We start from the raw sequence: 23549 nt of genomic DNA, 5'->3' as shown, positions 1-23549 counted from the left end.
AAATTAGTCAAATTAGTAAAGGGAAGGGATAGAGGGAGAGCAACTTAATATTTTATATCGATGTAGCCACACTTCCGTACCTTTTCTTAAAAGCATCAAATCATAGATACGGCGAATTTGAAATTCATAGATTTTGGAGTACATGTAGAGGTAAAGATGGAGCGCTCTACGTTTGAGATTTTGTCACGGACCCATCCTGAACAACGGACTCGCCCACAAATCATGGAGAGAACGCGCAAGCCCTTTATCACACGATCAATCGAAGTTCGATGGGTACGAACATTTTTGGTTATTTTCATTTCGAATAGAATTCATTAGTCGGAAATTAACCATTTTTTCATTGTAGTGACATCTCGTCGTACTGGTTTTATCATGACGTAATTTAAAGTGTCACAATAGTGTCCGTGAACGAAGCGAAACAGTGTGTGTTTTAATACTAATCCATTGATCAGAGCCTGCTTCAAGTTCGCGGCAAACTAACTTTGTGATGGCATAATTTTATTTTCACAACAAATTCGTATTTGATTCTCTTTTGTCGAGTTGTAAAAATCATGGTTGGCGATACTCGTTACAATGTTACGATAATCTTACAATGTTACGTCCGTGATATGCATCAATCACAAACTTCGAATCGACATTTCTACCAGTACGCTTGTAAAAGATTTATTTAGTGTTGAAACTTGGATTTCTTGCGTATTGAAATGTGTTTGGTGAATATCTACCATGAACATGTGAACACTTGTACTCATAAGAAAAGTACAGAACTAGTTTCATCAGCACATTACTGGCTGGATTGCGTGGCGACCACAACTACGCGTATCTACGCTCAAAGACGACATCGTTAAGGGACACAAAGAAAGGTGAACTGATTATCTATTGTCAGTTATTCATGAACTTAAACACCTCATTATCTCCTGTTTCACGTAGTATATCGGAGCTACGCGGAGCTACTCGTCGCTACTCGTGACTACGCGTAATTACGGTGCACTTGATTTCGATGGCTTCCCTTACACAGGTTATAACACACAAGAGTTCAAACTTCTTTATATTGAGTATTGAGGTTTTGATCTGCTTTGGTTGACAGTCATCATCCTGTAAATGTGACATTTGTAATTCTGATGTGGATTGTTGACCAAGACAGATCAAAAGTCTCAATGCTAAAACTTTGAGCTGCTTGTGTGTTATAACCTGTGTAATGCATTGTTAGTCATTGTTTTCACACCATCATACCAGTAAAAGCAAGACTCATAATTTTGTAAATCACCATTCATAATTACAATCTAGTGGCATAGAAACTTACCATGAGTGAGAAGAGCTCTCCATCATCATCACAGGCCAATCCTCCAGGACAGTAGATATTGAACCAGCCATCTTTACCGTCACGGACGCCACACACAGCTGTATGCACCTGGTGATAGCAAAACCATCATTTGGATTAATTATAACACACAGATTATAAAGTGTGGTCTACTCTTTCCCTCTACATACCTCCTTCATTTAGCACCTCACATGTCAACCATTAACCCCCCCCCACACACACACACACATACATAACCTAATTACCACCAACCTCTGCCTCTCGCCACGTATCAAACAACATCTACTGACCACTAACCTCTGCAGCCTGTCCCTATACACACATCAAAGTAAACTGACTACCAACCTGTGGCCTCCCCTCACCCCTCCCACAACACCAAACCATTGACCTTTTAATGCAAGCCAATCTCCATCCTATCCCCCCCCCCCATTTACCTCCCCCCCTGTCATACTTACAGTACATATTGCATCGCAAGAATAGAAGGAGATATTGCCAACATAAAACATTTTCTTACATATTTTGTCCTGTCAACACATACAGAAAGTGAAATTATATTTAAGAAGCACTTTAGATTAAGATTAAAATTTAGTTCTCAACACAGTTGTCTGACAGAGCTGTAGAAAATGTTGATCCAGAACAAAAGAATGATCCCAATATAATCCTTATGGCGTCACCAATAAGATAACACTAGGTGCAATGATCTGAGACTAAAACTTTAGCCCTTAAATAAATGTATGCATTTGATAATTTGTCAATGAGTTGACACCTCACCTCACATCTGTTATCATCGGCAAATCTTCTAACCACAAACTTCAAATGTCTACATTGAAGAAGAAAGGAGAGAGATCAATGCATAGTTGGTCCTCGTTTTAACATTTCTTACAACAAAATTGTGACATGTCACTTTCATCACACTTTACTCTGATACCAGAGTTACAAATAAATAGAGAGTACATCACAGTATATTGATACTCATAGTACATCACAGTATATTGACTACCCCGGTACATCACAGTATATTGATACTCATAGTACATCACAGTATATTGATCGTACATCTCAGTATATTGACATCACAGTATATTGACTACATCACAGTATATTGATACTTATAGTACATCACAGTATACTGATCGTACATCACAGTATATTGACTACATCACAGTATATTGATACTCATTGTACATCACAGTATATTGATACTCATAGTACATCACAGTATATTGATTGTACATCACAGTATATTGATACTCATAATACATCACAGTATATTGATATTACATCACAGTACATTGAGACTTCTGTACACACTAAATGAGGTAAATTTCAGTCAATTTGGCAAAAAATATTTTCTTCAACCCCTGCTTCCAAAATATTCCAAATATTATCATTTTCGTCTTTTCTACTCATAGGAAATGGCACCCTATAGGGTTGAGGCTGACAAACAATCTAGCCTTGCAGGTATTAATTCATCGTATAAAAATATTTCTTCTTCTACATGTGATACATTTCTTGTCACATCTTATCTCTAACTTGTTGCAACTACATTGTATTAACTGGACCCCTTATGTTACTGGCATTTATCACTGCTTATTCAAGCAATAAATTAGAAACCGTATCTCATTAAATACATCAAAATTCACAATTTTAATGACTGGAGATTATCAAATGAATAATTTCCACACTGAAATTACTACAGTTAATAAATTATTAATGATTTCCGGCCCCAATTTAATTTTTTTTAAATATTTATTAATTGTATGCTACATTCCAAAAATACCCCTTTGCAACAATCAATATGCTAATATCTGCAAATGCATTTGTGTGTGCATGTACATATCCTACCATTTGGATGTGTGTATATATATATAATATGGATACATACAACACCCCCCCCCCACATACACACAGAGCATTACACATACAAAGACATACACACACACACACATACACACACACACACACACACACACACACACACACACACACACACACACACACACACACACACACACACACACACACATACTTACATTCTTTGACATGGCTTGACACACCTTACTTTCTAAACACTACTTCTCACTATAACACATAATGATTTTCATCAGCCAAGGATAATCTAGATCTATCTCTTGTTGCTATGTTCATCCAGATACAAATCATACTATCTAGAATTTACCACGATGATAATTTCATGCTCCAGTAACTTTGTGAATCCTCTTCAGTCAGCAGACATGATATATCATTGACAAAGACAGTGAAAAGGAAATGAATACTTACACAGTAAACCTCTCATGAACTAAAGCCCTAGATGCAGACAAAAATAGAAAATATATCAATATTAGAACACAAAAGAATGAAAAAAAACAGGCCAGTAGAATGTCAAATACTAACAGAAGTAACTGGACTGCTACAGACCTGTATATTTCCTAAACTTTCCTATTTAGAGATGCTAGTCAATCTTCCCAAAATAATTTTCAAATTGTATCAGTAAGGAATCATGTACCAGCATACAGGCCACGAAAGTTCCCAAATATAGCTACATTTGAATAGTCCATTGGGATATTAACCATTCTATAGAGGCTTGCCAGTATTAGAATAATACTGCTATTGTTATTTTTGTAAAGTGTTGTAAAATACTAGTATCAGTTTGATTTCTGTATAGCTGTATAAGTTAGGATTATACATCGTTGTCTGACCTCAGCTATTCCTGATTCCTATGGAAGTTATGACATGTTTTTGTTGTTGTTTTCCTTGTTTATGCTAGGTACAAGTTATATTTGTCATATTTGTCAAAGTGTATTACAGCCAAAAAACAGTTTTGTATAAGCAATTATACATGCATTATAACTAGATGGAGCACAAGCCCCTTATCAGTGTTCCCACTAAGGTTTATTTGCGAGCTATTTGTTGCAGTCAAATTTCATGTTTAGCGCAACCTTATATCCAAGCATCAAGAATGAAACAGAAAATATATACAAATGAAGTATAATTAATGATTAAATGAAATATCGTCATAGACTTTTATTTCTTGCTATTCAGCATCCAAGGGCAGGTAAAAAGTGTTCACTTCATATTGCAAATAAACATATGATACACCCCCTCCGGACCATTCCCCAACGGTCCTGCAAGCATGGCTGCCACGTCACCCTTTCCATTTTTTATACTTGCTCAGTCTCAAAAAACTTAGAGGGAACACTGCCCCTTATCAACATAATATCCTGTTACATAGTAGTTATATTTCTTTTACTTTTGTCTCTCTTTTTAACCATTTCCGTACCAGGGTACGACTGAACGATCTGCCATTCTTTCCACTTTTTGTAATTACTTGGGTACCTGAGTAGCTACTTTATACAGAAGCAACAAATTTTTGACTATACAGAAATCAAACCACAAACTAAATTGCTAAGAAAAATGGTTTGTAATAATGCAATTAATCTTAAATTATCCAAATTTTATACATTACTTGATACTGTGGTGTTTATAGAATTTATTGGTGACCAAAAAATTGTCACGACATTTTCATATTAGATGGTATACAAATTCCTGGTGAAAGCTCTTTAAATCCCTGAATTACAAAATATTCCTTTTCAGACTCTTTAACTTGAAATATGCCATAATGATATAACAAATTATGTTTGTAACATTATCATGGCTGCAATGCGACTGATATTGAGGCATTGAGCTCAATCCATTTCTTGCCAGGGGTGGGGTGTAGATGGATGGATTATTCCATTTTAAATCCATTTTTTTTTGCCAGGGGAGGAGTGTGGATGGATGGATGGATTTTTCCATTTTAAAATCCTGCCTCATTTGGGTACAAATCTGGCATACATAATTTACAGTCATTTGATACATCTTCAGCTACACACAGAGATCAATCTAACATCATATTATGGCTACATTGAATTTGACATGAAACCCAAAGTATGATTAATTGTCATCTCCCATTTTATTTGATCAGATTTCAGGTGATACATTTCCTTGATGCATACAAGTTAATAGCTCAGGCAAGGAATCGTGACTTGATTAAAGTAGGTCAGGTCACACATATAATTTAATAATCACTATCCTTGTTGTGTTTTTAATAGAAATCTCGTTATGATTACAAAATTGATTAGCCGCTACCTGCTGGCAGTTGATCAAGTTCACACCTTTGCTAGGTATCATACAAACACTAGGACTATCGGTGCCTCTGAATAGCAAATTACCCAATTGTGAAGGAAAGTCACGTCAGCAGCATGATTTGCATTTCCCCTACAGTTATAGTACTTCAAGTCTACCGTAATAGGATCGTTCTCATGCATACATTTGTAATATACGAGCCATAATGGCCTGCATAGAATTTAACATGCAAGCAGTGTCATACGGTAGGCAATGACTGCTGTTTCAATCACATCTCTGTTTTCTTTAAATGCCTTGGTTCAATTAATCCCACTATAATGGGCTGATATGTAGACATAGTTGGCTTCATAGCTATTCCATCAAAGTCTTTCTGACATAAGGCTTAGCGACAGACATATTATAAATGCATAAATCGCTCCTTTTAATCGCCATCTCTGAATTATAGTCCCAACTTGTGATCTCCTGTGAAAGGCATGAATAAAACAACGTAATGAATTACTCACTCTTTAGGGAAAGGTATGGGCTGCAGAAGACTAGCCAGATTGGGTAGCCAATCATCGTACTCTGCCCTGTGGTAGCAAATCAAACAATAAATCCTTTAGCTACACATAAATGAAGAGAAATTGACATTTTCTAAGAAACGCGCATTAGTCAGCATTGTGTATGGAATCCACTAAGAACGAGAGAAAAATAGCACTTTTTTCAGAAAGACATGTCGATTATATGACCAGACTTTAAGGCCATTTATTCTACTTTTGTACTCAATGCTATCAACCATGCCAAGAAAGTGTTCAAATAATATATAATTCACATTCATCACATTTAAATAGCTCATACGTTGCCTTGGTGATTTCAGATAACTGTATATACTATAAATAAAAATATCAATGGCTGTATTTTACTTCCAATCTTTTTCAGGTAGTTGCTCATTACAATTGTACTTTGAAAGCCAGGTAGTAATTTGAATCATTTTGTATTATGTTAATTTCTATGAGTGGTTTGAACACACATTGTAATGCTCAGGCCATCTGTGGCATTATTCAAGTAAAAGTACAAAGTGGGGTTCAAATTATGTCAATATTAAAGTACAGTGTGGCAGCATGTATGAAATAGAAAATCTGAAATCTCACCAACCCAAGTTTTACTATAAATTATGATATTACACCTAGCATTTAATATTTTAGCTAATGCTTTTTTTTGGACAATGTGTATGTGTATGTTTAAGAAAATATATGAACTGTAGAAGACTAGCCAGATTGTGTGGGATAGATAGAGCCACTGTACTTTTGTGTGTACATTTCAGCCTGCAGATCTGTGACTTCATTTTGTATATTTAACTAAAAGGTACGGTACATGTACTTTTCGATGATGAACTTATGTACTGAGTATACATTGTGTCTGAATCACCTCAATAACATATCTTCTGTACATGCCTGCATGCTTTTTAAATGCACAAGGTTATAACTCAACACTGCTCATGTCAGTTTACACACAAAAAATGTGCTCACATGGATACACACTAAAGATGCAAATATACTGAAATGTGCATGCATAGTGCACAAACACACACACACACACACACACACACACACACACACACACACACACACACACATACACTTCTACTTACATATATTTGAGGATTGTAACAAAACACATCATGAGTTCTTCATCTCTGATTTCAGTTTCTTCTTCAACTAATAATCCTTCCATCCTAATTCCACGTAAACTAACTCCTCTTGAGCCATCTCTAGTATTGCACCTGTTAAAGTTTTCAAAAGAAATATTTTTTTAGAACTAAAGAAAACAATATCAATGTAAGTATTTGCTGGTTTGGTCCATTGAATATTCAATGACTGATTTCCAATTGTACATATAAAGGAAAATCTATTTTAAAAAATTACTGGCAGGAATATGTGAATTCAGTAACTTTATATGACTTAATACATTTAACAAATTTTAAAATTGTGTATATTTGGGCTGGTGGCCTATTTTAAAGCATAGAATAAAAATTAAAAAAATTAACTTATTTTTAAAAACCAAAATCATTCAAAACTTTTAGACCTTCACAGACTTTGTTCTAGCTACACAGTATGATTATACTTTTTGTTGTTCACATAGATATGGATGATTTCATATAAATGTTATTATTAAAACAAATAACATGCAAATCATGTTTGTACATGACTTTCCATCAAAAACATCGCAATATGGTACAAGAACTGCCTAAAGGAATACATGTATCAGATTACATTTTACATTTTGTATTCATCATTGGAATACTTCCTTAGCAAAGTAAAACATTGTTCATAAAAATTTGACGATTCCTATAGTTTCATAGAAAGGAAATTTAAAAAGGCAACTGACAAGAGAACTTATGAATGAATAATATATTTTTTTAAAATTGGGAAAAGTTTATTGGTTCCATAGATCTGGGCCCACTCCAAGATCTATGAAAATGCCAACATTTTTGTAAAATGGAAATTCGAAAAATTTGGTTATAGCATTAATAGTACAAGAAGTGAGGGATGATGAAACACAACTGTACACGATAAGCTCTGTAAATATCACCAAATATGATATGAAGCTTGACTTATAATATAAGTTACATAAAATAAAGCTCAGACTGTTATTTTGGACTCAAATCTAAAATAAATCCTCGTTTAATACACAGACAAAACTAAGAGAAATTACTCTTCAAGATAGAGATATATGAACAGTAGCTTTGAATTTGAATCCTTTTGGGTATAAAATGTCTTATAGGTCCAGGTATATGCATGCCTGTTCTGAAACTACATGTATATCTACAACATAAATATTTTATCTTCTTCATCTCCCACCCACTCCTTAAAAATGTGTTTTTCACATTTATTATTTACTTTTCTGCTAGCCAATTGTAGTTTGGTGAAAATAAACTGCATTCATTCACTCACTCACTCACTCACTCACTCACTCACTCACTCACTCACTCACCCACTCACTCACTCACTCACTCACTCACTCACTCACTCACTCACTCACTCACTCACTCACTCACTCACTCACTCACTCACTCACTCATTCTCATTAACTCCATTCATTATTCATTCACTCATAGATCCACTCCATTCCCAGGTCTATTCGTCCACCCATCTGTCCATTTTCCCCAGCCTGCCTCCTTCCATCCATCCATCCACCCATTCATCCAGTCATTCATTCATTCATTTATTTATTCATCCATCTATCCATCCATTCATCCATCCATTCATTCATTCATTCATTCATTCATTCATTCATTCATTCATTCATTCATTCAAACACGCCTACTGTATGAAAATACATCTTTTGCCATTTTACTCATCACACCCATCAGATTGGACTTTAGCTGGTTTATGAAGACAATTGTTTATTTTCGTATGTGTTGGGGCAGGAGAGGAGAACTGAACAATAACAACAGATTTAACAACATGTCTTTACAAAGGTATGACATGACTAAATGTCTAAAAATAAATGTCATATTTGCACAAAACATAATAGTAGTCTTTGTGTGGCCAATAAATTTCATAAATAACAACAAAGAAAGCGTCTAAATATACTACCTTGTTATGCCCTGCAATAATTTTTTGTATTTCAGTTTTATCAATACTGATGTAGTGTTGTGTGCACGCTATCTCACTCAAACGGGATTGATTTTTAAAAACAATTTTCCTTACGTTCCCAAAATGGCAATTAACAATTTTCCTGGAAAAAATTGAGTCATTGATATTTTTTTATTCAAAACATTGTTGGATTTTGCTTCATTTTACAGCCAACAGGACTGTTACATCAACTTTGTGAATTCTGACCAGCTGTGAATGAAACTATTTGTTATGGCACCACCACCACCACCAACAACTTTCTGGTGTTTACGATTAAGGAGAATGACAACTTTTTTTAATTACCGTCCACACGCTGCTTCCTGTCCATACATTGCATAGGAAGCATACTAGTATTTTTACTTTGTCAAAATTTGAAAACCTCTACTAATCCTTTCCGATCTGACAGCAGCACATGGTACATCTATTTGTTTGCATGGTGTAAAGCATCACCTGAATTTATAACATACATGTTAAAAAGTGACACACTTAAACTCTGACTGACTCTCTTGTATTTACACAAGTACTTTTACTTTAGATGTCAAACAGAGTTTACTTTAATATGCAGGGATCAATATGACAATCAATCACATCCTTGACAGAATTCACCTGTTTAATACTAATAGATTAATGAGGTTACCCTGAACCATGCAGCTAACATTTAAAATGTACCCAGCTTGCATGTGGACCCATTAATACTACGTGAGGGGTTTATTTGTATGCATGACTGCTGCATCTATTTTTGGATGCTCTGCATTCAGAGCCTGGTAGAAGTATTTTACCTGAGAGATTGTTCACGTACCTTGACATAAAAAGATGCTAACAATAATATTTCTATTTTAAGGCATCTACTCAATCCTATGCCATCTGATACTTGTATGTATGCGTGATCCTGCATACAGAGAATGCATCATAAAATTATTATTCTCCTATTTTCACTTCTTTTTTTTTGTCAACTGGAGGAAAATTAAGTCTTGCTGGTAGACAATAAACTATATTAGTACCGAACATTTTTCAGGAATGCCAGAAATAATGGCAGCCTCATCAAAATGTCCTCTAGTCTTTCTGTACTGCGATGACTCAAAAGTAAATATCCCGGTATAAAACATGTACGCTTCTGTCCAAATGAATATTGTACTTCAATGACAGATTCTACTATTCACTTGACTATACACATAATATATATACTTTTGAATTTGACATACGGAATAAATTATGTTGTACAGAATACATTGTGGCTGAATAATGAAATAGCAAATACTTAAACAATACAGCCTGCATGAAATTTACGAGGGGCGTTAATACAGCAAGACTGTTGATTTGTATGCGTGACTCTCATATCTATTTTGGGATTCAATAAGCTGGTGGGTATGTTCCCATGTAAAATGATGATTGAAAAAATAATAAATAATGGTACTGCTAATTCAGGCTACATATTCTATTGTTAGATAATGTCACATCGGTTTATACATTCCTGCAAACCTAAATTTTCACTAAAATACATGGAATACACAAAAACAATATCCTTAATTTGGAAATTATTATTTTCATAACCTAGTCTTTGTTTTTCTAATTAACTTGTCACTATAATTACTGTGCATCAATAGCAGACCAAATTGGCTTTGAAGGTCACACTGACATAAAAGAGATATATATATATACTTGCAGATAGGTCAGTGTTTTTACACATTTACATTTATAAAATTTTAAATCTCAGAATAAATTGTTAGACAGCAGGATAGCTAATTTTAAAAAGTTATTAAACATGAAATATAGGCAGTAATATCTAGGAACGACATCCATAAATCTGCCCAACGATGGCAATATGCTGGTTGAAAGAAAGGGTTTTTAAACAAATTCCTGAAGAAGTAGCCAGCGAAAGGGTTTTGTCCTGCACATAAAACCTTTCACTACAAAGATCTAAATTATGGCTTCATCATGTGACCTGATTGTGATTTATAAATATCCAATTATGTATTTGACCAATCAGGTTCTACCTAGTAGGGATTTCATACAAACACTGAGTGCTTAATACTCTGTTCACAGTCCTCATTATGTATTTGACCAATCAGGTTTTACCTAGGGATTTCATACAAACACTGAGTGCTTAATACTCTGTTCACAGTCCTCATTATGTATTTGACCAATCAGGTTTTACCTAGTAGGGATTTCATACAAACACTGAGTGCTTAAATACTCTGTTCATAGTCCTCATTATGTATTTGACCAATCAGGTTTTACCTACGGATTTCATACAAACACTGAGTGCTTAAAGTGGCCATATGGATGAGAATTTGGTATTTATTTTGGATTTTTATTTGATAAAACAGCTTCACTATGTGTTTCTACTTGAAAAAATAAAGCGAAAGAACATATACCAAGTCCATGTTCGCAACTCAATACATTGCAAAAAGATGCAAATATTGTAAAATGTTTGTTATTGTACGTACAATAACAAACATTTTACACGTTGTTTAATGTTTTGCCGTTTATTGAGATGTGAACATGAACTTGGTATATGTTATTTCACATCATTTTTTCAAGTAGAAAAACATAGCGAAGCTGTTTTATCAAATAAAAATCCAAAATAAATACCAAATTCTCATCCATATGGCCACTTTAAATACTCTGTTCACAGTCCTCATTATGTATTTGACCAATCAGGTTTTACCTAGGGATTTCATACAAACACTGAGTGCTTAATACTCTGTTCACAGTCCTCATTATGTATTTGACCAATCAGGTTATACCTACGGATTTCATACAAACACTGAGTGCTTAAATACTCTGTTCACAGTCCTCATTATGTATTTGACCAATCAGGTTTTACCTAGGGATTTCATACAAACACTGAGTGCTTAATACTCTGTTCATAGTCCTCATTATGTATTTGACCAATCAGGTTTTACCTAGGGATTTCATACAAACACTGAGTGCTTAATACTCTGTTCATAGTCCTCATTATGTATTTGACCAATCAGGTTTTACCTAGGGATTTCATACAAACACTGAGTGCTTAATACTCTGTTCATAGTCCTCATTATGTTTTTGACCAATCAGGTTCTACCTAGTAGGGATTTCATACAAACACTGAGTGCTTACTACTCTGTTCATAGTCCTGAGGACAGCAAACATATCTGAAATAATACCAGTTGTCTCTCACAACTACAGGTAGGCTAATAAAGATTGCTAAAATTGTTCAGGGTTACTACCTATTGTCAATATCAAATAATCAAAGTAAACACTTGTATAAGCATTACAAGGTTTTTGTAAACATAAAGGTTTTATGGGATTTTTTACACATTGAAGGATATAATCTTAATTCAATATATCATTCTATTATGATTTTAGTCTTATTTTAATTGTTTGAATGTCTACAAGTATTGCTTCAAACTGTTTGCAAGCACCAAGGTGTCATGAACTAAACTAAACTAAACAATATGTGTCTTTGGTTGATAACAATATTAATAATACATGTGTTGTTGAATCATATACCTGAGTGAAACGCTACTGGTGTTAATATTTATAAACTCAATTTCAATAATTGAGAAACCATGTTCAGCTAATAATTCACATTTTTTCTCTCCAAACATCTTTAAAATATTAGATATATGAATAATGTATCAATTTATAATACCAGCCTGAGTTTGATTCATAAGTTTATTTCTCATTTCAGTACTTGTCACACCCACCTATACCACAACGGTTGGATACGATTGCAGCTTAAACTTGCGTAGCACATTATATGCTATTTCTGCACACTTTTTATTCAGCCAAGGTTACATATACATGGTGCTTTGTCAGTAATTGCTTACTGGGAGAATGCTACATAATTCAAGAGACTTAATTTTTTACTGAAAAGAGAAATTTTGCCTACATAATATTTTCACTAAGTTAGAAAGACATTCATGGTAATGATGAAAGAAAAATATTTACACTGGGATTTAATTTACATGGAGGAAAAGAATTGAAAGTAGTGAAAAATATATTTCCAAATGAAATTTGGAAATACAAGTTGAGAAAAACAGGATGAATTTTTTCTTTTATTGATACTAGTATCAAACTAGATTCATTCCTTTCCTGTTTTATGAACAGCAAGTCATGAAAATGTCTATAAATAGGTTTGGGTTCAAGGTTAATCTCCTGCCCAGCCTTTAGCCGACAGAATCAGGTTTTTTATGCCAAGAGAGAAAAACACTGACAGGTGTCAGAATCAAAAACACACTACTGTATCCGTAAATAGTCTAAAAATAAATCATAACAACATCCCAATGTCACGAGTATTTTCTGATTGATGAGACTACATAATTAGTGAATACCTCAATATCTTTACACCATGTGACGATCAAATTTATGAAATTCACAGAAAGGATAATGATTTTTACAGTCAGGGTACTATTTTTAAAGTAATTTAGTTTATAATGTTCCAACAAAAACGATATCAATACGTGTTTACAGTTATGTAGAGTGGCAAATAATGAATCCAATATATTTTATTTGAATACAAAAACTTGTTTTTGTGCATTGTACGATTTATTGATATACCATTATGCTTCATATAAAGATTTATACAGAATGGTAGACACTATATTGTTGTATATGAATTACATAATTTTTACCACTATTAAAATGCAGTAGGCATTCATTTTCTGAATCAGCTGTGTGTTAAGCGATGCACTACCTTCATATAGTGTTGCCATAGCAATTATGTAAATCTCTCCTCCCTCCTTTAGTTTTGAAAATGTTTTTCCACACACTGTTTGAATCTCACATTCTCATATTTGTGTTATCTTATCATCAGTGGAGCCATAAGATCGGATAGGATCATTCTTAATCCAGGTCCAACTTTTCCACACAGCTCTGCCGAACAAGTGTTTTCCACATAAGTTTCATTTTTTAAATCTCACATGGGCCTTTAAATATTCATATTGAATGTTTGCAACAACACAGTGGAATATGGTCAGAGATTTTGACAGTGTGTTTATTTTGGTGATATTCATACTGTAAAAGCTCTTTACTACTGTTTACAATACAATGACTTTTATTTAAATGTTCAAACATTCTTTAACCTTACCCTGGGAATACCGAAAATACAAAAGTTATTCTCAATCACAATTCGCTGAAAATCAAAGTTTTATCAAACTCTCCCTACACTTTGCCATTTGAAATCTTCTCTCTGGCCCTTTGAATTAATAAAGAAATTTGGGGCTTACCATCTTGTTTTCAAGGAAATTGACTATCTTTTACTTTCCCATCCAGTTATAAACCCAGTATTCATCAGCCATATTGGATTCTAAATGGGTTCATTTTAAAACACCTCAATTTCAAAAATTTCCATATTGATCCTACTTTTTTTCTTCTTGATTTTAACTTGAAACATGTTAGAGATCTCTTGAACACAGTAACAGAAACATTTTGAGACTTTCATTTCTGAGGCACATACTACATGTACTTCAATCCAAAGAATATGTCCTGTGAATATATTCACTCACAATTCAGTTGAAGTAAGATGTCCTACATTTTAGCATTACTCATAACCTGTAACCATGACAATGTTTCTGCTAAGGTTTGGAAACCCCAGTGACAGAAGTGAACCTTACACATATTTCATACTTTGAACCATAATTTTGTTTTGGAACCCTGTGGAAAAATGACTGGGGAACCCTTGAACTTATCAAAAACACTGCCTAAAGCATTTCTATAAAACTTACCTATCCCGGTCTTCAAAGTATGAATAGACTGATGCCAAACAGACAGAAACTAGGTTTGGCAACACACGTGGGTGAGGGCATGTACTGGCCGGCCCATGCATTCTGAAATAAAACATTGGAAACATCATATTAATGCATTTTACATATTACATGGTGACTGCAGTACTTCTCTATGTAAGGTGAAGGATTAGTGACGAGTCTGAAGAACACTGGGTTCAATACATGTGAAGTTTGCTTCAGTGTGTTTCTGAAATCAAGAAATGGAATGATACATTATTTTTCAATTTTTCTTTGTAGAACCTGGACCAGTAACTTTTATATTTACTGTGGCATACAATATTTTCAATAACTTTACTTGTCACTAAAGAAAGAAACTGATTCTTTTGCTCAGAACTAATGCTAACTGATTATAGAAGGTACTCATAACAATGAGTAAAAAATATGACGGGGCAAGACACAGAAACAAAAATAGTAAAAATTTACTTCACAACATATCATTAATTTTAGAAACTATACACTGAATGAAAATAAAAACTGTGATATTCTATGTTGATGTAACATGTTAATATTACTTTCATGCATCTTAAATCAGACAGCATTCACTTCCTTAGGGGAAAATTTCAAAAAATCCCCCTTTTTAGTTCTGAAAATAGCCAATTCTTTATTGGTATTCAAGGCTATATGTTCTTTTATTTTCCAATCATTTCAAAATGTCCTATTTTCACCTCATGCCTCATTACCACAATGCGTAGGGGACATATTAATTCTTATACCTATCCTAAGTAGTCCCAGAAGACTCCTTAGCATCGTCATACAATTTTCTGCTATATCTACGGGCTTTTCTGCATGACGTATTTTCACAACATTTCAACACTGAACAACCTTTTTGTATCTCAGAGTCCCCTAAAATTATCACCTTTATCATGTTTTAGTTATGAAAATTTTGAAATAGTTATTATTACTACAATAATTATCACAGCTGCTGGATTAAGGTCTTTTTCATGGATTGATGTCATCACACTTTCATGCAAGGAAATGACAATTTAAAAGGTCAACACACTCTCTTTGTACTTATTTGTTATTGCGGTCCCTATAAAGTAGTTCATTTTCTTACTTTTTCTAATAACAATTATATTAAAAAGAAGTCTTTGCTTCCAAGTAAAACGTGAATCATATTTAAACAATCAGGAGAAGAAATTTTGTGAAAGCTTTCACAACACAATATTTTTAACGATAAATTTGATAATATATTCATATCATTTCTAAATTGATTGCATGACAGAAATAACACATCTATCTTTATAATCATAAAGTATCACTGAACCTCCTAGAAATTAATCTCAAATTTCTAATATGAGCTTTCCAATCCCAGGTGAGTGTTTTGACACGTGTATCAAACCAACATTTTCACGAATATAGTCCCAAAATGCAACTATTTTCAAAAACACAATGACAGATTCTTTCCTGTATATTCATAATACCGTAGTCCAACATCAGGAGACAACAAATCTGTAATACTCTAAAATGGCAATTTCATACATAGGTGCTGTATGTGATCTGTGAACGTGTTACATGGTGAAAGTCATCTACCATAATGAGCGTCATCTTAATCCGACTCATTTATATGCAGATTAGGTATTAACACTTGGTTTCCTCCCAATATCTGAAACCCCTAGATATATTAACATAGTGCTCATTTGTAATGTAAGTACCATGACTATATAATATTCAGGTCAATTTTCTATTCCTTTTTCTGGTGCAAAAATTTGGAATGACATCCCGGTTAATGTAAAATCTATCTTTACACCGTTTCAAACAAACTTTCATGCAGCACCTACTGGAGCAGTGTGACTTATCAACTATATATTTGTGCTTTTAATTGTGTCTACATAATGCATTATATATTATTTTGATTCATGTTTGTACCTTGCTGTGAATTTCTGTATATTAATGTGTGAGGGGACAGGCCCAGACTAGCTGTAAGCTATTTCCTGACTCCCCAATTACCCATTGTTAGAGGTTTATCATTATTTAGGTAAATAAACTGATTATTACTATTGTTATATTCCTGGGAAAAGACACTGAAAAAATGCAATTTATAGAGCAAACATGCATAACCCCTATTTATGTATTGATAGTGTGCGGTGGTCTTTGAATAAGTACCATTTATCAAGCTTTGTCCACATTTTTAATAACTATAAGGAATTGACATTTCCGTTTAACTTCATCACCAATGAATTAATAAAGAGCACTTCCTATCCTGACATACACATCTACATGTAAAGTAAAGTAGAGCAGATTGGGGGGGGGGGGGGGGGGGATGTTTATTTTATGTCATGCATGTACTGTAGGAAATTATCATGCTATACACCCTTACCAAATAAAACTCTAAGAATGGGGATGAAAATGACATCAAACAGCAAGAGATAAACAAAAACTGGAGATGATAGAATTGTGATTATGGGAGAATACTTGTTTGTCAGAATACATTGAGTCACACATGTGTGTTTGAGAAAGAGGATGAAAATAACATCAAACAGCAAGATATATGTAGCAAAATAAAATAATCAGATAGAATTTTAATCATGGTAAAATTGAATGAAACACACGAAGCTTGCCAGTATCGAGTTGTGTCTCCTACGATAATACCATGCCTCCTTTGTGGTGATGTCTTGATCACTACAGTCTCATCTCTTATTTTTACATATAGTGACACACACTGGAATTCGCATTTCAAACTAAATCACAGTGGTCTGTTGTTAGGGGCAATATGCTATAGCTTTTTAACAGAGTACATTAGATTTGTACATGTCATTGTGGGTTTAAGAAAGTGAATGAAAATATCATTAAATAGCAAGATATGCAACAAACTAAAATGATAGAATTTCCATCACAGTAAGATAGAAGTTTGAGCATGGTATAACTATAGAGCACTTTAACAGAACATACACGTACAACTCAAACATATTTTGGTCTATGAATAGCAGTACTAATGGCCGGAAGAACGGCACCCTGTGTTTTATTTCTGTATGATGTACATCCTGATATAACTGACCTTGCCTGTAACAATATCATATATATATTTGCTACACACAAATTGTTCTACTTAAAAATGGGATGTTGCTTGCAACAAATTATAAATGGGAACTTGCTGCAGACAATTCTCTGTTATCCAGGAAATTACAAAACAGGAGAGACAAGGCTTCACTAAAGGTGAACATGACTTGCCACGGACAAATTCTTTTTGACATTGATAAGGACAGGTTATTAATATGAATTTACCATAAAAAATTTGTATTGTTTATGAAAACAAAACATCCTTGTGGACATATGTTTGTCCTAACATTGTATCAATTTCCATTATTAACAAAAAAAAATTATTTGTGAGGAATCATTTTCCTGAACTGTAAATGTTATCACTCAAGGTGGTCTACATCATTCACATGATTTTTTTTTTCTTCAGTTTCCAGAACAAGAGGAAAGTGAACTCTTTTTACGATCAACATCAATGTACACTAATAGGCTCCTCTCTACACAGTTCTGATTGAATATGGACTAAGGGATTCTGGGAGTGAGGCAATGGGCAAGCCAGAGAATGGGTTAGTGGGAGGTTTGATGGACAAATGAACAAGTTTGTGAAGGACTTACAAATGTGGGAGTCGCTAGCTGAGGAGTTTGTGTTTAGTTGGTTGTGTAGTTGCTTGCTGCTTGCTTGCTTACTTGGACGGTTGGGTAGGTGGGTGGGTTGATAGGATTGATGGATGGACAGACATGGACGGACAGACAGACAGGAGGACAGAAGGAGGGATGGGTGAATGAGAGAGCAAGTGGGTGAGTTTGAGCGAGTGAGTGAGTGAGTGAGTGAGTGGGTGAGTGCATGTGTGCATGCGTGTGTGCGTGCGTGTGTGCGTGAGTGAGCAAGCGAGCGAGCGAACAAAGAATATTGTACAGTAAAATGAAAGAACAAGCATCCACATACATGTGTCAATAAATGAATGAATTATGAGAACAGAAACAGAAGTGATTATCACAGCAATATATGCCAAGTGTGTGACTGCAAACAAATTTCACATCACAGAAGTATTTCCAATACATACAATCATGTAATATCAATACATCGTCCAACTTGAACCTAATTTACACAATACACGGCTCTACGTTGCCAAACCTTTTATCATCAATTTATGTCTGTCATCAGCAATGGAAACATCCACATGTCATCTGAATGAATCGATGAATTCTATTTAGCAATCCATCAAGGTCATACATTATATGAGTTAACCTTTTTCACACTATAAATGTTGCTGGTAGCTATAAAAGCCATATCTATTGTGTTCTATGTAATCTAAAGTGACAACAGCCATGAACCTACAACTAGTCAACCTACCAATAACACACGTCACACTTTCTCACATATGATAAATGACTTGTTTTTTAATATCAGTTTCAGGTGCACATCCCTACAGTTAAATATCTGAAACTGTAATAGTGTGCTTCTTCCTTATCAGGAGAATATGACAGATAATGATCATTTTTCCATCATTTTTCCATCTATCACATTCCATTCTGAAATTTGCATAGATTTCCATATCATCATTGATGGTGAGCTTTGGTAAACCCCCTTGGGAACTTCTACATTTTATCTACTTACCACCCTGAACAAAAACACCATCTCCTAAACATACTTTGGTTATAACTTACCGTTGGACGAAGTCTTTGACCACAGATATTCCTTCACTTTTAAAATTCAGTGCTAGAATATAGTCTTGTACAAACATTCTCATGCGAGGATACTTTCCAAAATCCTGTATACAGTGAAAAAGAAAAAGCAATGTGAACTCATCAATGTTATTGTTACTTTCAGTGATATTCAGGGTAACACTGTGGTGTATTTATCATAAAGTACAGTATCACTTCAAATGTTACCCAATGAAGTGCATGCATTGAGGTTGTATGGTGGAAGGACCTGACTTTAGAAGGGCTTGTAAGCCGTTCTACTTTGGTCCTCAAAATCCATATCGAGATAATAATGAAAAGGTTCTATCATAGTGTGAGCGCTTGTTCAATACATCTGACACAACACCATAGTCGTTCCAGTACCAAATCTCGTACTTACGAGTAGCCAATCAGAATCCGTCTTACAATATGTACACTCAACATTCAAAAAGAAACACCAAACAATAATGATAACATCGTTGCCTACGCTCTATGCACAAGCTATTTTCGAACAGAGCACTCTGAAGAACTGTACCCGTATGTTTTGGCGCATATCGCGTTCTTATTCGTTCAGTGAATTCACTCAGTGCTTAGATTTGGTATGGGAATGCCTATGGTGTTGTGTCAGATGTATGTAACAAGCGGCCACAAAAGAACAAACGACAGTAAACGTAACAGCCAAAAAGAAATCGCAAAGTGTACAATACATCAGATTTTAATCAGATTGACTACACTACAGCCTACACACACTGCTTACAGATGTAGAAGGTAATAGACAACTTTTTAGTCGCACGCTTTTGGTTTTAATCTTTTATATCTATTAAAAGAACACATTGTGAGTACTAAGCTTGTCAAATTTCCTACTGCTTAGCGTCCTTGACATTTAAAACAGCTTGGAATCTTACTGTACATACTAGACAATCATAAGCCGATAAACATGACAGAAAGAGGAGACTACATCCTACTGTATATATTCCTACAGTAAAAGACAGACATATTGACAAAGTTAGAATGCCAGCAACATCTTAATACCATATGTAGAAATTCAACAGAGACACAGAGAGAGAGAGAGAGAGAGAGAGAGAGAGACAGAGAGAGAGAGAGAGAGAGAGAGACAGACAGAGACAGAGACAGAGACAGAGACAGATGGATAGACAGAGATGGATGGACAGACAGACAGACTGGATATTATGTTTTGCTTTGCATATACAATATAGTTGTAAGTGCACAGACAGACAGACAGACAGACAGACAGACAGACAGACAGACAGACAGACAGACAGACAGACAGACAGACAGACAGACAGACAGCCAGACAGACAGGCAGGCAGACAGATGGACGGATGGATGAATTGGATGGACAGACATAGAGACAGAGATGGACAGACAGGCAGGCAGGACACTACATTTTACTTTGCATAAATAATACAAGTAGTCATAAGTGCAGACACAGGCAGACACAGACAGACAGACAGACAGACAGACAGACAGACAGACAGATGACATGCTGTACAAAGACTATTTATATAATTACATTATTAGTTTACCTACTGTAACAGCAAGTCACATTGAACAATACACATTTGAAATTCAACAAACATGTTTACATGAACATCAGTACTATTCAACATATTATGGCTTATACGATAACTCATCGCTTTGTCAATATCTCTAACAGCTTAGATGTCATAAACATTTCAAGTATCATTCCATTCATATTAGCTTTTCAAATTTTATTCATGATAATTCCTTTGTATCCATTCGTCGGCTGACAATGACCAGTCTAAATGCTATGTCATCTCTGCCAAAACAAACTAACAGATGGACACCCTACTGTCTCTTTTAAGTTATCGGTGTGACTTCCTCTGCTAGATGCGGAAATTTGCCATGTTTTGTTGTTTAAAAAAAAGCAGGATGTGACATGTTTTCCGTGCCCTCTAAAAGCAATATTAATCACTAAAGTACATCTAACCAGACAAATCTACCCTTTTGGGAAAGCTTACATGTACACTGAATTTAAAATTCGAAGAAGAGAAAGAGAAAGCCCTATAATATTGCATAGTTCATGCAGCGTGCAACGGTAATGTTGTACAATTATTTACAAAGACTTCATACACCTGCTTAGTTACAAAAATAAATGTATAAAGGAATGAAGTTCATTCTAAATATAACAATAACACTGGGTGCCAGTATATTACAGAAACTTAATATACCTGCCCATTGAAATAATACCTATTCAAACACTGAATTTGTCAGTTCACTTTTTTGAGTACAATAACAAACAACCTGTACATTACTACCTATTGAAATACATAACATACAGAAAAAGAGTGACCAGAATTTAGGTCAACTCAACTGTAACGTAGTGTTTTTCTTTCTTTTTTTCTTTTTTTTTTTTCTTTTTTTCTTTTTTTTTTTGGGGGGGGGGGGGGAGGATGAATTAAGAATAGATGAATAACTATTGTGTAAACATTCACTCAAAATGACAAGAAAAACATCCAGTTTGGCACTCCTATCTATGGTTTATTGATATATGTAGCTGATAAGATACCAAACACTTCCATGTCAACAAACTCCTGTCTACCTGTTCACACTGTTAATTTATTATAATAATATACCACAGCTGATACGCAGTGATATGCATGATATTAGATAGATATCAGATTAGAACTTAACAGACTCAACACAAAATTAGTACAAGGTTACCAGAGGAAGTAATGTTGGCCTGGCCCACTTTGTGACATTTCAATTCAGATCTAACACGATTCAAGGGGAACACAACTTCAGGAAATAAAGGTATTTTCATAAACTTCTGAAGATTCATCTCCTGATTTCACACTACAGAAAGTTTGTGCAGTTACCAAGGAACACCAACTTGAAACTCTATTTCACCTTCAAGTTCACTGTTCTAGGATTTGTTCACGAATGCATGCGTTCCAATGCAATATAGCGAATATTTGAATATTCACAATCGCGTGCTGGATAGACACAAAGCCCACACTAAACTTACTCCCTACTACAACTGCAGACACAAGACCATGGACGAATGGAACCTGCTACAATACAAACTGGCAAAAGTAATCAAAAGAATTGGATCAATAACACTTGGCACAGCATGTTGCAACAGCAAAGACTTGTACACACCGTGGTTTGATAAGAACAGTTTTACGTGAAATGTCAGGGGAACTGGAAATTTCTTTGTGAACATGAATTAATATGTAAAGTGGCCATAAAACTGTTCTTATCAAAAGCTGGAATGTAAAAGAAGTTTCTGTACTTTGAACATGCTGTGCCAATAGTTATTCATCCAATTCCTTGTTTGCAACAGCTTCCATCTGTCCACTGTCCAATGTCTGAAGTTGTACATTTTTTTCATTGAATTTTCCTCTCTCACATAAACCTTCACCAAAGCCCCATGGTTCACTGTTGCCACATGATGGAACTTAGCAGGCATACATATGTGTTAGATGTACAATTAATATTCATGACCCCTAAGTGCTTATTACCTTCAGATAAATAAGAATGGAAATAGTTGTCTAGCTGAATTATAAAGAATGTTCTTAGGTAATCCTTATGGCTCCACTGATAAGATTACACTAGTGCAAGAATCTGGGTTTGCATAGTTTATTTTCTGAAATATATCAGACTATATCACGGGTTTTCTACAAGCATACAGCATTTAATAAAGGAAACAGATGTGTTCATACAATATGAAATGATGTATGAATGTTTTTGAATTGTGTTATCAATCGGAACTATTATGGTTTAGAATAGAATTAAAACAAGTAAACTGTCAATATAGTCAATATTTGAACTGTGAGTGTGATTCAACTGATACCAGCCAGTATATCCCACTGCTCTCCTTGAACAAAATATTACAAGGCTGCCCAGCATCATTTTGATAAACTGCAAATTTGTACATGTACATTGTTCTTGAAACCAAAAAACAGTTATACCTGGCAGTCCGATAGATAAAAAACTTGGTCCACAACAAAAGAATAATCCTATGTAATCCTTACGGCTCCACTGATACGATGGCAATAATGTGAGAAAATGGGATTGAAA

General features: G+C 34.5%; 1 protein-coding gene across 2 annotated transcripts in view; it reads right to left on the bottom strand.

The window, feature by feature from the left end:
* LOC144437262 (C-Maf-inducing protein-like) overlaps positions 1-23549 on the bottom strand; it is an 86952-nt gene that overhangs the window by 14833 nt on the left and 48570 nt on the right. For both annotated transcript variants that reach the window (XM_078126165.1, XM_078126166.1), the window contains exons 6-12: positions 19470-19573; positions 14769-14870; positions 7074-7205; positions 5947-6012; positions 3599-3625; positions 2090-2138; positions 1301-1408 (exon numbers count right to left, since the gene is read on the bottom strand). In XM_078126165.1, coding sequence (XP_077982291.1) covers positions 1301-1408; positions 2090-2138; positions 3599-3625; positions 5947-6012; positions 7074-7205; positions 14769-14870; positions 19470-19573 — 588 coding nt within the window. The remainder of the gene's footprint in view (positions 1-1300; positions 1409-2089; positions 2139-3598; positions 3626-5946; positions 6013-7073; positions 7206-14768; positions 14871-19469; positions 19574-23549) is intronic.

Source organism: Glandiceps talaboti, chromosome 7 (genome assembly GCF_964340395.1).
Source record: "Glandiceps talaboti chromosome 7, keGlaTala1.1, whole genome shotgun sequence".
Classification (NCBI taxonomy): Eukaryota; Metazoa; Hemichordata; class Enteropneusta; family Spengelidae; genus Glandiceps; species Glandiceps talaboti.
The sequence above is the reverse complement of the archived record's forward strand: the minus strand, read 5'-3'. Positions and strand labels throughout refer to the sequence as shown.